A 13,610-nucleotide genomic window follows, 5' to 3' on the forward strand; every position below is an offset into this window, starting at 1 on the left:
TATACAAGTCACTCCCAAGTAAACTTGTATCTGCCATGTTCCAGCAAATGAGCGCTCACACTAGAACACAATAGACTCCACCTTGAGTCTATAACCATCAACTATACCCTGGACTGGGTCTGCCATCCAATTAGCCCTGGACAAAGGCTTGCGTCCATTTAGCCCTGGACCGGGCCGCTCAAGACTCCACCTCGAGCTCAGCACCCCGAAGAGTCTAGACATAACTGTCTATATTCAACAAGTCCAAGCAATGTTTGAACTTGCTGAATGGAACCGGCTTAGTGAAGCAATCTGCAGGATTGTCAGCTGTTCCCACTTTCTTCACTTTAATTCTTTTCTCGTTCGTCAGAAAATGATACCTGACATCTATGTGCTTGGTTCTATCATGATGCACCTGATCCTTCGCCGAACAAATAGCACTTAAGCTATCACAATACAATGAAGCGATCTCCTGATGTAGACCAAGCTTACTTACAAGACCCTTTAACCATATAGCCTCCTTAGCAAACCTTAAAGCCATATACTCCGCCTCCGTGGTTGACAAAGTCACAGAAGATTGTAAAGTTGACTTCCAACTAACAACAGAACCACCAAGTGTAAAAACATACCCGGTTACGGACCTCCCGCTATCTACATCTCGCAAAGATAATCGGAATCGAATATCCAACAACTAAACACTCATCATCATTCCCATAAACGAGACCGACATCCGCCATTCCTCTCATGTAGCGGAAAATTCTCTTTACCGCTAACCAGTGTTCTTTGCCAGGTTGAGCCATAAACCCGCTAACAACACTAACAAAGATGTGCAATATCGGCCTAGTGCAAACCATGGCATACATTAAACTCGCCAACCGCACTAGCATAGGGAACCGTTGACATATAAGACTTCTCAGCTTCAGTTTGAGGTGCAGAAGATATAGTTAACTTACCGACAGCATAAGGAGTATTTAAAGGTCTAGCATTACCCATACCAAAACGGCCAAGTATCTTCTCAATGTAGCTTTTCTGAGATAAGAAAAGCTTCCTTTTAGAACGATCCCTGTAAATCTCCATCCCTAATATCTTCTTCGCGGACCCAAGATCCTTCATATCGAACTCTGAACTGAGTAACTTCTTCAAATTATCAACATCTGACCTTTTCTTAGCAGCAACAAGCATATCATCAACATATAAGAGTAAATAAATCAAAGTCCCATCTTCTAGCTTGTTATGATAAACACAACAATTATATGGTTTTCTCTCATACCCATGCTCTACCATAAAAGTGTCAAATCTTTTGTACCATTGCCTTGGAGATTGCTTAAGCCCATACAAGGACTTATTCAGATGACAGGAAAAATGCTCTTTCCCTGGAATTTCGAACCCCTCTGGCTGCTTCATTAGAATATCTTCCTCCAACTCACCGTGGAGAAAAGCGGTCTTGACATCAAGTTGCTCAAGCTCATAATCATAATGTGTCACTATAGCTAGTAACACACGAATAGAAGTGTGTCTCACAACAGGAGAAAAAATCTCCACATAATCAACTCCCTCTATCTGACTAAACCCCTTAGCAACAACTCTAGCCTTGTATCTAACCGACTCAGCCTCTAAAGTTCCTTCCTTTCTCTTGAACACCCATTTACACTCTATCAATTTTCTCCCTTCTGGTGGTGGCGCAAGTTCCCAAGTATTATTCTTGTGAAGAGACTCCATCTCTTCACCCATAGCAGCAAGCCATTGCACCGACTCACTACTAACAATTGCTTCTTTATAAGATGATGGTTCTTCAGACTCAATTTCATCAGCTACCTGTAATGCATAACCAACCATCTCCATTGCCACGAACTTTGCGGCCCTCAAGCTCCTCAATAAACCTACTAGTCTTCTTGCTTACACGTTTAGGCAAGTCAATAGGATCAGTTGGTTGATTAGAAGATTTACCCTGCTGACTTTCCTCATTAACTAGAGTAGGAGTAGTCACAGGACTAGAAGAAATAACGGGTTCGACATCCTCCTCGATCACAACCCGTGGTAACATAGATAAAGTGGCAGGAGCCACCTCAAACTTCACCTCTTCCTCGGCTCTATTATCCTTTTCAACACCCTTGGACACCCCTTTAGAAATAAACATGGAATTTTCATCAAAGGTAACATCCCTGCTAATAATAACACGACCCTCTGACGGAGACCAAATCTTGAACCACTTAACTCCATCTCCATATCCTAGAAAGCACCCCTTCCTTGCCCTTGGATCTAACTTACTATCCTTTACATGATAATAAGCTACACATCCAAAAACTCTAAGTGTAGAATAATCCGGTACATTGTCGCTCCAAAACTCATAAGGAATCTTGCAGTTTATTCCCATATGAGGACCACAATTGATCAAGTAACAAGTTGTAAGAACAACTTCACTCCAGTACCTTCTAGCAAGACCTGCATTAGAGAGCATACATCGAACTCTCTCTAACAGTGTCTGGTTCATTCGTTATGCTATACCGTTCTGCTGAGGTGTACCACTGATGGTATGATGCCTTCCTATACCTTCATTCTTACAGAACTCATTGAATTCTCCTAAACAGAATTCCAAACCATTGTCCGTTCGTAGCTTCTTGATCTTCTTACCTTTCTGATTTTCCACCAAAGTCTTCCATTGCACAAAGATTTTGAAAGCCTCGCTCTTCTGCTTAAGCAACCTAAGCCATGTGTACCTGGAATAGTCATCAATAAATGTAACAAAATAATAATAACCTCCCATACCTTCAACTCGAGCAGGCCCCCAGCAATCTGAATGGATATAATCAAGGACTTCTTTTGTTGTATGAACACCCTTGCTAAATTTAGATCTGTATTTCTTACCAAACACACATTGTTCACAAAACTCAAGGTTCCTCACCTTAACACCGTTAAGATGATCCCTCTTGGACAACAACTGCATCCCTCTCTCACCCATATGACCAAGCCTCTTATGACAAAGGTTAGTCATCTCTCCGTGATTTACGGATGCACAAACCGTAGAACTAGTCAGTGTTTCACCTTAAAATACATACAAGGTATTTTGTTTTACACCTTTCAGAATCAAACGAGAACCTTTTGTGACAGACAAAATCTTTCCTTTACCCTGGAACTCATATCCTAAATCACTTAATGAACCAAGTGACATAAGATTCTTCCCCAAAGCTGGAACATGCCTCACATTAGTCAAAGTACACTTCTTACCCTCAGCAGTTGATGCAGGAGCATACTCGGAACAAGCAAATGAAATCCTTATTAGTCGAAATGTGACTCAACTAGTAAAAGGGTTTGAGCTTGGGTCGAATTATGTGTTAATGCTGAAATGGGAAGGCGTTGGAGCTGCACATCACGGCTCCTAGGACGGCTAGGATACACGATTTCCTAAATCGTGTAGGAATAATAAATTAGTTTATTTACTGTTTCCAAATAAAGTTAGGAAAGCTAGATTTTCCTAATCCTAGTTTAGTTAGAATACCCTAAAATCTGATTGTATTCTAATTATTAGTATTTTAATAACTTTCCTAGTTAGTTTAGGAAAGGGGAAGATAGCTTGGTTTGCAAGCTAAGGAATTAGGACTCGGGTCAAATTGTGACCTCGATTAGGAGTATAAGTAGGACCGTGTGTAATCAGAAACACACACATTGATTTCCAAAAATAAGATTTTTTACAATTGTGAGCATTGTTCGATTAGGTTTGCGAGCTTAATCTTTTGATCATCCTTGCGAGGTTGATTGCGTGATTCTGCGTTTGATACCTTGCGAGGCTAGGACTAGGAATTCACCATACTATCCGGTTACTTCCTTACTCACGAACTAAACAGTCAAATAACACAAATTCCGCTGCAATTTTGCCAATTACTTTAAACATACACATCCACGAATTTAGCAAGCATAGACGAACGGTTCCACGATCTGTTCAATCTCGTTTTTCCATATAGTTTTACATCAAATTGGTTACCAGAGCAAGGTTCAGATTTATTCCTTAATAGATCTGTCTTGGGACGTTGATAATCATGGTTAAAGACGGTGATGAGGGTCCGAAAACATGGGAAGAGGGTCATAACGAGCTGAAGTTAGAGATGGCTCAGATGGCTTATGTGTTAAAGAACATCGCAAACATGTTGAAGATTAAGGAGAAGAAAAATAATTCGGACAGTCCATCCGAATCTGAAGAGGACGAGCAGCCAAAGGGAAAGTCGAGAAATAAGAACGATGATGATCGGGGTTTAAAACTCGATATTCCAGACTTTGATGGCGAGATGGATCCGGAAAAATTTCTGGATTGGGTAAGACAAGCTGAGAGGGTTTTCGAGTATAAAGATTATGATGACATGAAGCAATTTAAAGTTGCAATCTTGAAGCTTACAAAGTATGCATCTTTATTGTACGGGAATCTAAAAAAACAGAGGAAAAAGGAAGGCAAAGACAAGATCGAATCTTGGATCAAATTAAAGAAGCACCTGATGAGACGATTCCTACCTAGAGACTACGAGCAAGAAAATTATCTAAAGCTTCAATCTTTAACGCAAGAAAGTATGTCGGTGACTGAATACATCAAAGAATTTGAAAAGATGTCAATTGTGTGCGATCTAGAGGAGAAGGAAGAGCTAAGAGTGGCGAGATTCATCAAGGGCCTAACACCTGCAATTGCAACGAAGGTAGAAATCCAGAATTATGACGGGTTTAGCGACGTTTGCAGATTGGCATTAAAATTTGAAAAACATGATAAAGCACGAAAACCTTATGCTTACTCCAAGGGACAAAGTTCAGGAATAAGCTCTTATTCCAGGCCAGCTCCTAGCAAGCCTAAAGAAACCCCGAAATAAGAACCTAAAGACAAAGGAAAGGGTGTTGTCGAGCCAAAAGGAAGTTCTTTGAGCCGTTGTTTCAAGTGTCAAGGCTATGGTCATATAGCAAACGAGTGCCCTCAGAAGCGAGCCCTAACAGCTCAAGAGTTGTGTGATATGATCCATGTGTTTGTCACGCCAGAGGAAGAAACGGTTCAGGAGAACGTTGGAGCTGATGGTGAGGGAATAGTCTATGATTTGGATCCGTTAAGTGAAGAGGAATGTTTAGTGCTGCGTAATTTGCATATGGAGACGGGTTCAGCTGAAAATGAACAACGAGAACAGATCTTCCACACTCGGTGCAAGGTAAACCGTACAATTTGCAATCTTATTATTGATAGTGGGTCATGTGCTAATGTAGTAGCAAGGGACCTTGTTGATGAACTGAAATTGCAAACTTGAGACCGAGTTAAACCATATAAATTACATTGGCTGAATGGGGAGAATGGGATTCAAGTAAAGAAGCAGGCCTTAATTTCGTTAAGTTTAGGACCCTATACTGATGAGGTGTGGTGCGACATAATTCCTATGAATGCATGCCACATTCTGTTGGGTAGACCTTGGCAATTCGATAGAAAGGTTGAACATGACGGGAGATCCAATGTATATAGCGTGATGAAGGGTAATGTGAAATATAATCTGAAATCTATGTCACCTAATAAGATTAAAGAGTCTAAAATAAATAAAGGGAGTATGTTGATGGAGGCTCGGGAGGTTGAGGAGGCTTTAGCTCGTGGAGAACGAACCTATGTACTGATAGTTCGTGAATTGGGGTCCGTTGGTGTGAGTGATAACCGTGGAGTACATGGGCTGTTAGAAGAATTTCGGGATGTGTTTTCGGATGAGTTACCAAATGGGTTGCCTCCTTTACGTGGTATTGAACACCAAATAAATCTGATTCCAGGGGCAGCATTGCCTAATAAGCCGGCCTATCGTTGTAATCCGGAGGAAGCAAAGGAGTTACAGAGATAAGTCCAAGAATTGGTAGATAGGGGATATGTTCAATAGAGCTTAAGTCCGTGTGCGGTGCCTGCGTTATTAGTGCCAAAAAAGGAAGGGACTTGGCGAATGTGCATTGACAGTAGAGCGGTAAACAACATTACAATCAAATATCGCTTTCCTATACCAAGACTTGATGATATGCTTGACGAACTTTCTGGTTCGAGTGTCTTTTCTAAACTGGATTTGCGGAGTGGTTACCATCAAATGAGGATTCGAGAAGGGAATGGGTGGAAGACCGCGTTTAAAACGAAGCATGGGTTATATGAATGGCTCGTAATGCCATTTGGACTTTGCAACGCTCCTAGTTCGTTTATGAGGCTGATGAATGAAGTGTTATGGCCTTTCCTTAACAAATTTGTGGTGGTCTATCTTGACGACATCCTAATTTATAGCAAAGATGAAGAGTCGCATAAACGACATTTGTGAGCTGTGTTTGAAGTTTTGCGAAATTAGAAGCTCTATGGTACACTAGAAAAATGTACTTTTATGGTATCAAGTGTTGTTTTTCTTGGTTATATTGTGGGTAAAGACGGAGTAAGTATGGACCCATCCAAGGTCGATGCTATTCAAGCCTGGCCGGTTCCTAAATCAACTACAAAAGTGCGAAGCTTTCATGGTTTAGCATCATTTTATAGACGATTCATCTAGGGTTTTAGCTCGATTATGGCTCCAATTACAGAGCTAACCAAGAAAGGAGAGTTCGTGTGGACTAGCAGCGCTCAAAAGGCGTTTGGAGACGTGAAGCACAAGCTGTGTTCTGGACCTGTTTTAGCATTACCCGATTTTAATAAATTATTTGAAGTCGAGTGTGATACGAGTGGTGTTGGAATTGGTGCCGTGTTAGTACAAGAGAAGAGACTTATTGCATACTTCAGTGAGAAATTAAACGGTGCAAGGCTGAACTATTCAACTTACGACAAAGAGTTCTATGCAATCATAAGAGCATTGAACCATTGGAATCATTACCTGCGTCCGAAGCCGTTTATATTACATTCTGATCACGAGGCTCTTAAACACATTCATGGACAGCAAAAGTTAAATCCTAGACATGCTAAATGGGTAGAGTTGTTACAATCATTAACGTTTTCTTCAAAATACAAGACGGGAAATTCTAACGTTGTGGCTGATGCTTTATCACGAAGACATTCATTGCTGATTGAGTTGGATGCAAGAATTCTTGGTTTCGAACATATCAAGGAACTGTACAAATCTGATCCAGAATTCTCGAAGGAAATTATTGATCCAACAGGTTTGTATACTGTTCAAGATGGTTATCTTTTCAAAGGAAATCGGTTATGCATTCCAAATGATTCGATTAGGGAGCTGTTGGTACGCGAAGCTCATGGCGGGGCTATTGTTGGACACTTTGGAGTTAATAAGACGAGTGACATCCTAAGTGAGCACTTCTACTGGCCGAGCATGAATAAGGACGTGCAAGAAATCGTGGCGAAGTGCGTGGTATGTCAAAGGGCTAAAAGCACGTTCAACAAAGGCTTATATACACCTCTGCCCGTACCTGTGCAGCCTTGGAACGAGGTAAGCATGGATTTTATCCTTGGTTTACCAAGAACTCAGCGGGGTAAGGACTCAATTATGGTGGTAGTTGATCGATTCTCGAAGATGGCGCATTTTATTCCGTGTCACAAGACTGATGATGCAACTAAAGTGGCTGATTTGTACTACAGAGAGATCATTCGATTACATGGAATACCTCTTACTATTGTTTCAGATCGAGATGTGAAGTTTCTTAGTTACTTCTGGAAAACGTTATGGCGTTTGATGGGAACTAAGCTTCTTTTCAGTACATCACACCATCCACAAACAGATGGTCAGACCGAGGTAACCAACCGTACTCTGGGGAGTCTATTGCGGGGATTGGTTAGGAAAAGCACGAAGGATTGGGATATCAAATTAGCTCATGCTGAATTCGCTTATAATCGTACACCATCGATGACAACAGGACGAGCTCCATTCGAGATTGTCTATGGCGTGAATCCATACCTGCCCATCGATTTAGTGCCCATTCCAAAGAAAGATGTGTGGAGTTTTGAAGCCAAAGAGAGGCAAGCAGCATTTCTCCGAGTTTGTGAGCAAGTTCGAGCTCAAATTGAGAAGGCAAATGCTAAATACAAGGAGAAGGCTAATAAACATCGTAAGCAGCCTGTTTCAAAGAGGGTGATCTTGTGTGGTTACATTTAAGGAAGGAACGATTTCCGTCCAAAAGGAAGAACAAGTTGATGCCACGAGTCGATGGTCCATTCAAGATCCTCGAATGTTATGGCTCTAATGCATACAAGCTAGAATTGTCGAGTGAATATGGTGGGGTGAGCGCGACATTCAATATAAGCGACCTGTCACCGTATTTAGAAGACGAGGATTTGAGGGTAAATTCTCAAAAAGAAGGAGAGAATGATGCACGAGCATACTCGGAATAAGTAAATTAAATCCTTATTAGTCGAAATGTGACTCAACTAGTAAAAGGGTTTGAGCTTGGGTCGAATTTTGTGTTAATGCTGAAATGGGAAGGCGTTGGAGCTGTACATCACGGCTCTTAGGACGGCTAGGATACACGATTTTCTAAATCGTGTAGGAATAATAAATTAGTTTATTTACTGTTTCCAAATAAAGTTAGGAAAGCTAGATTTTCCTAATCCTAGTTTAGTTAGAATACCCTAAAATCTGATTGTATTCTAATTATTAGTATTTTAATAACTTTCCTAGTTAGTTTAGGAAAGAGGAAGATAGCTTGGTTTGCAAGATAAGGAATTAGGACTCGGGTCAAATTGTGACCTCGATTAGGAGTATAAGTAGGACCGTGTGTAATCAGAAACACACACATTGATTTCCAAAAATAAGATTGTTTACAATTGTGAGCATTGTTCGGCTAGGTTTGCGAGCTTAATCGTTAGATCATCCTTGCGAGGTTGATTCCGTGATTCTGCGTTTGATACCTTGCGAGGCTAGGACTAGGAATTCACCATACTATCCGGTTACTTCCTTACTCAGGAATTAAACAGTCAAATAACACAAATTCCGCTGCAATTTTGCCAATTACTTTAAACATACACATCCGCGAATTTAGCAATCATAGACGAACGGTTCCACGATCTGTTCAATCTCGTTTTTCCATATAGTTTTACATCAGCAGTCCTCACCTTGATCGGCCCAATACCCACTACCTCACAAGTAGCATTGTTGCCAACAACAACGTGACCCCCATTAAAGGACTCATAAGTACTAAACCAATGCTTGTGTGGACACATATGATAAGAACAACCAGAATCTAGAATCCAACGATCTACAGGACGAACATAATCAACCGCAGGAGCATAGTCCGCCTCAGAATCGTACTCCACATTCTTACTTTGAACTACAACCGCATTAGACTTAACTTTCAACTTAGGACAACTAGGTCTTTTATGCCCGAGTTCTTTACATAGGTAACAGATAACAGAATTACTAGCAGTATTGGTGTCCGGAGCCTTAGCCTTAGCCTTTTTCTTCCGACCTCCACCCTTCTTAGTGTTATTAACAACTAAACCTGCCCCTGATCCGTCTCCTAAGTCAACAGTTGCTTTTTGTCGCAACTCCCTAGTGCAAAGTGCTGACTTCACTTCCTCTAGGGTCAATGTCTCTTTACCAAGAACAAAAGAATCTACAAAATTCTCATACGACGCAGGTAAAGAAACCAAATGAGAATTAAAGCAGCATCTTCATCCTCAATCTTAACATCTATATTACGCAGATCTAGTAATATAGTATTATATTTGTCTAAATGATCACGAAGTGACATACCTATCTGCATCTTGAAAGAGAACAGACGTTGTTTCAACAACAATTTATTGGTGAGCGACTTTGTCATGTACAAACTCTCCAATTTCAGCCATAACCTCATTGCAGTCGACTCATCGGCTACCTCAGTTAGGACATCGTCTGACAAACTCAATAAGATCGATGAATGAGCCCTCTCCTCCATTGTTAACAAGGCAGGATCTTCCGTCTCAGTCACCCTAGATTCAGCACCCGCAGCCGAAGCTTCAGTCTTCGTCACCTTCGTAGAGAAACCCGACGTCAAGGGTTTCCAGATGCACCGCTCCTTTAGCAAAGCCCTCATCTTCAACTGCCATAGTGCAAAACTATTCCTCCCATCGAACTTCTCAATCCTTATAGTCTCACTCGACATCTTCTCCTCCCTGGATCCAAAAACTCAAAGCTCTGGTGCCAATTGTTGTGCGAAAGCGATACGGAGTAGATGCAAAAATAAAAGACACAAAGATTTAACGTGGTTCACTATCAATGCGATAGCTACATCCACCTGGGCGAGGGAAAATATTTCACTATGTCGGGAGAATTACAGATTACAAAAGATGAGCACAGAGTTTTTCTAGATCTGCCTCTTAAAACTCTCAATGTGTTTGCCTCACAAATCTCTCCTTAAAAGAATAACTAGGTTAGAGTAGTGTTTTATATATTAAACTACCCTAACAAAGATTATTCTAATTAAGAAATATAATTAATAAAATAAAATATTTCTTAATTAACTAAGGAAACCAAGGTATTGATGACGTCAACTTTCTAATAAAAAAAGTCAACCTTAAACGCTTGGGTGCAGCAATAATCATACGGCACTCTGATTTAATCAGAAATCCATGCGACCCGCAGGCCACTCGCCCATATTTTTACTTCTTTTCTTCCTTAGTCTAATTTTATCTCACCGTAATCAAACTCCGACATACTCCGTAAGTGACATACGAGTCACATACTAACACGGGAAAATTTGGAGATTTCTTATTCTTTTAGTATAAGGGGGATTATTATTATTATTACTATTATTATTATTTCGTCTCAAGCCCAACTCGCTAAATACAATAAAATATTATTATTATATAATTATTAAATACGGAGTATTATAGGGAAGGTATGAGAGGACGTATAAGATAGTAGGGTACATGCTAGTAGCAATTAGTTGCGGGTTTGGGTCAGTTTGAGTCGGTTTAGAAGGACTTTCGATGGGCTATGCAAACACGGGTATGGGCTGTGTTGGGGGGCTATTTCTATCGATTTTGGGATGGGTTAAGGGAGGTATTTGGGGTTGGTTTATGGAGATTCGAACACCGGGCCATGAGGGGAAGAGGTTGCGTCGAAAGTGCGCGAAAATCGAGCCCAAATCAAGTAGAAAACGAGCTCATAAATCGTGTATAATACGGTCGTAAAAACCGTCGTAAAATTAATTTATCAAATTAGTTAAAACTCTGAATTATGAACGATTTAAACTTGAAATGGATTTTTCAAATCGAACTAAAACTCGGGTTTTAGAAATTATCTAAAAAAATTCGAGTACTATTTTATTTTCAATAAAACGTATACAAATGACTAACTTTCCGAATAAATCTAAAACAAATAAAATAAATTCATTTATTTTGAAATCATAAAAATTTAACCATCGAAAACTTTTAAATCGATCTTGAAAACAAATAAATTCATTTCAAATACAAAGTATTAAATTGATTAAATTTCATTTAAATCAAAAGTTTGTCAATGAATCCCATTCTACTTTGTAAAACGAATTACAATAACTGACATTGTCAACTCGATAATACATGTCGTCCTATCATCATCGGGTGTTTGGCGGGATTTATATAAATTTCCATATCGACGGATACAGGTATCTACAAGTGGGTTATGCATTTCAGGTTGTTGAGGAGGTGGATCCTGACTTACATGAGCCATCCACCTTCAAAGAAGCAGCTACATGTTTTGAATCTGCCTAATGGCTTGCTGCCATGCATGGGAGATGAGATGGAGTCAGTTCAAAAGAGCAGACCTGGGAATTATCTAAGAAGCCTCAAGGCAGAAAGATTGTTACTTGTAAATGGGTCTTCAAGAAGAAAGAAGGAGAAACTGCTGCTGAGGGTATAAGGTATAAAGCTCGATTAGTAGCTTGTGGGTTCAATCAGAAAGAGGGGGTAGACTACAATGAAATATTTTCGCCAGTGGTCAGACATACTTCCATCAAAGTTTTACTAGCAATAGTTGCACATCAGGATTTAGAACTCGAACAGCTAGATGTGAAAACAGCTTTCCTACATGGAGAGTTGGAAAAAGAGATATACATGACTCAGCCAGGCGGTTTCCAAGTTACGGGTAAGGAAGACTACGTTTGTAAGCTAAAGAAGTCCTTATATGGGCTAAAACAGTCACTGAGACAGTGGTATAAAAGGCTCGAGAGCTACATGTTGGAGATTGGCTATAATAGGAGTCTGTATGATTGTTGTGTTTATTAAAACAAGGTGAAGAATGGATCTTTAATTTATTTGATCCTATATGTAGACGATATGTTGATAGCTGCAAAGAGCAAGTCTGATGTTCAGAAATTGAAGGATCTTCTCAATGCTAAATTTGAGATGAAAGATTTAGGTGCAGCAAGACAAATTCTGGGAATGGAGTTCTACAGGGATAGGAGTAAGAAGAAGCTTTTCTTATCTCAGAAAGGCTATATTCAGAAGGTACTGTCAAGGTTTGACATGTCTATTGCTAAATCCATAGATACTCCTAGTGCATTAAATGCACATCTGTCTGTTGCTTTCGCACTCAAATCAGCTAACGAAAGGGAGTACATGTCCCGATTTCCATACTCTACTGCAGTGGGTAGCTTGATGTATGCTATGGTCTGTAGGGAAATATCCGTAAAATTCACTTAAATTTTAGGACTATAACGTATCTTTAACATGTGATTATTGTCATAAACGAAAAATACAAGAGAAACGATAAAGATATAAGAATCAACCTTGGGTCCTTTGAAATTCGGCCTAAGAACAGAAATCAAAGTAGATTTCCTCCTAATCGTTGCACCCAAGATCGTCTGAGACTATGCCCCTTGTGCTAGAAATTACTCTCTAATTGCCTTGCAATATTGAGAGAGTTTTTGTGAGGTTTTCGATGAGAGATCTAGAATTTCAGAGAAAATTGCCCCGAAACCCTAATTTTCTTTCAAATGAATGAATTAAGTCAAAAGGAGATAAGCCCTCTCCTTTTGTTTCACTCGTCCAAACCGAGTAATAGGGGGAAGTGGGCTTTCCACTTTCTCCTTATTTTAACTCGTGGTCCGACTCATTTTTGCTAAATGTATATGACGGGTTTTTAATTATAAATCGTCATCCGTTATCGGTTATTAAAATATCAACTAGTAACATGACTCAGTCGATGTATTAATACTTGTCCGACAATGACAATATTGTATAATTAATTAATTCAATATACATTAATTAAATATAATCGTTTATATTCAATTTACGAATTAACCGCTTAATTCACCTTAGCCATTATTATTTAATCCGTATTAAATAATTATCTCAACATCGCGTTTGACTAATTATTAATCAATTACTCCGACTAATTGTTTAGTCAAGTTAGGCATCAACATGACTGTATTTTCATACTGTCACATCTCTCAAACGTATCCTATAGGTGTGACTTTTAGGGACCAGTTGATCACCGCCATCTGTATGACAATAACGTCAAGCTTATCTAGCAAGCCAACCGTTATTGATAAACGTGGACCAACTGATAATAATACAAAAGTATACCCTTTGATCCTTTTAGAGATTTATATGTCATTGCACTACCTGTGGAGGACACCAGCCCCAACAAACTCCCACTTGTCCGTACAAGTGTACATGCAATAACGTTATCCGCACTAACTGGAGGACACCAGCTCCAACAAACTCCAACTTGTCCGTACAAGTGTATGTGCGATAACCG

The 13,610-nt window shown here is 39.8% G+C and overlaps 1 protein-coding gene across 1 annotated transcript; it reads left to right on the top strand.

Annotated features, from left to right (window-relative positions):
• Positions 1-5,375: 5,375 nt before the first annotated feature.
• Positions 5,376-5,819, top strand: LOC141655216 (uncharacterized). Its single transcript, XM_074462308.1, has one exon. The coding sequence runs from the start codon at positions 5,376-5,378 to the stop codon at positions 5,817-5,819; it is 444 nt and encodes a 147-aa protein (XP_074318409.1).
• The last annotated feature ends 7,791 nt before the right edge of the window (positions 5,820-13,610 follow it).

Source organism: Silene latifolia, chromosome 1 (assembly GCF_048544455.1).
Source record: "Silene latifolia isolate original U9 population chromosome 1, ASM4854445v1, whole genome shotgun sequence".
Taxonomy (NCBI): Eukaryota; Viridiplantae; Streptophyta; class Magnoliopsida; order Caryophyllales; family Caryophyllaceae; genus Silene; species Silene latifolia.

Coding starts and splice junctions, on each gene's coding strand:
- LOC141655216 (XM_074462308.1), top strand. CDS start 5,376: ATGAATGCATGCCACATTCTGTTGGGTAGACCTTGGCAATTCGATAGA.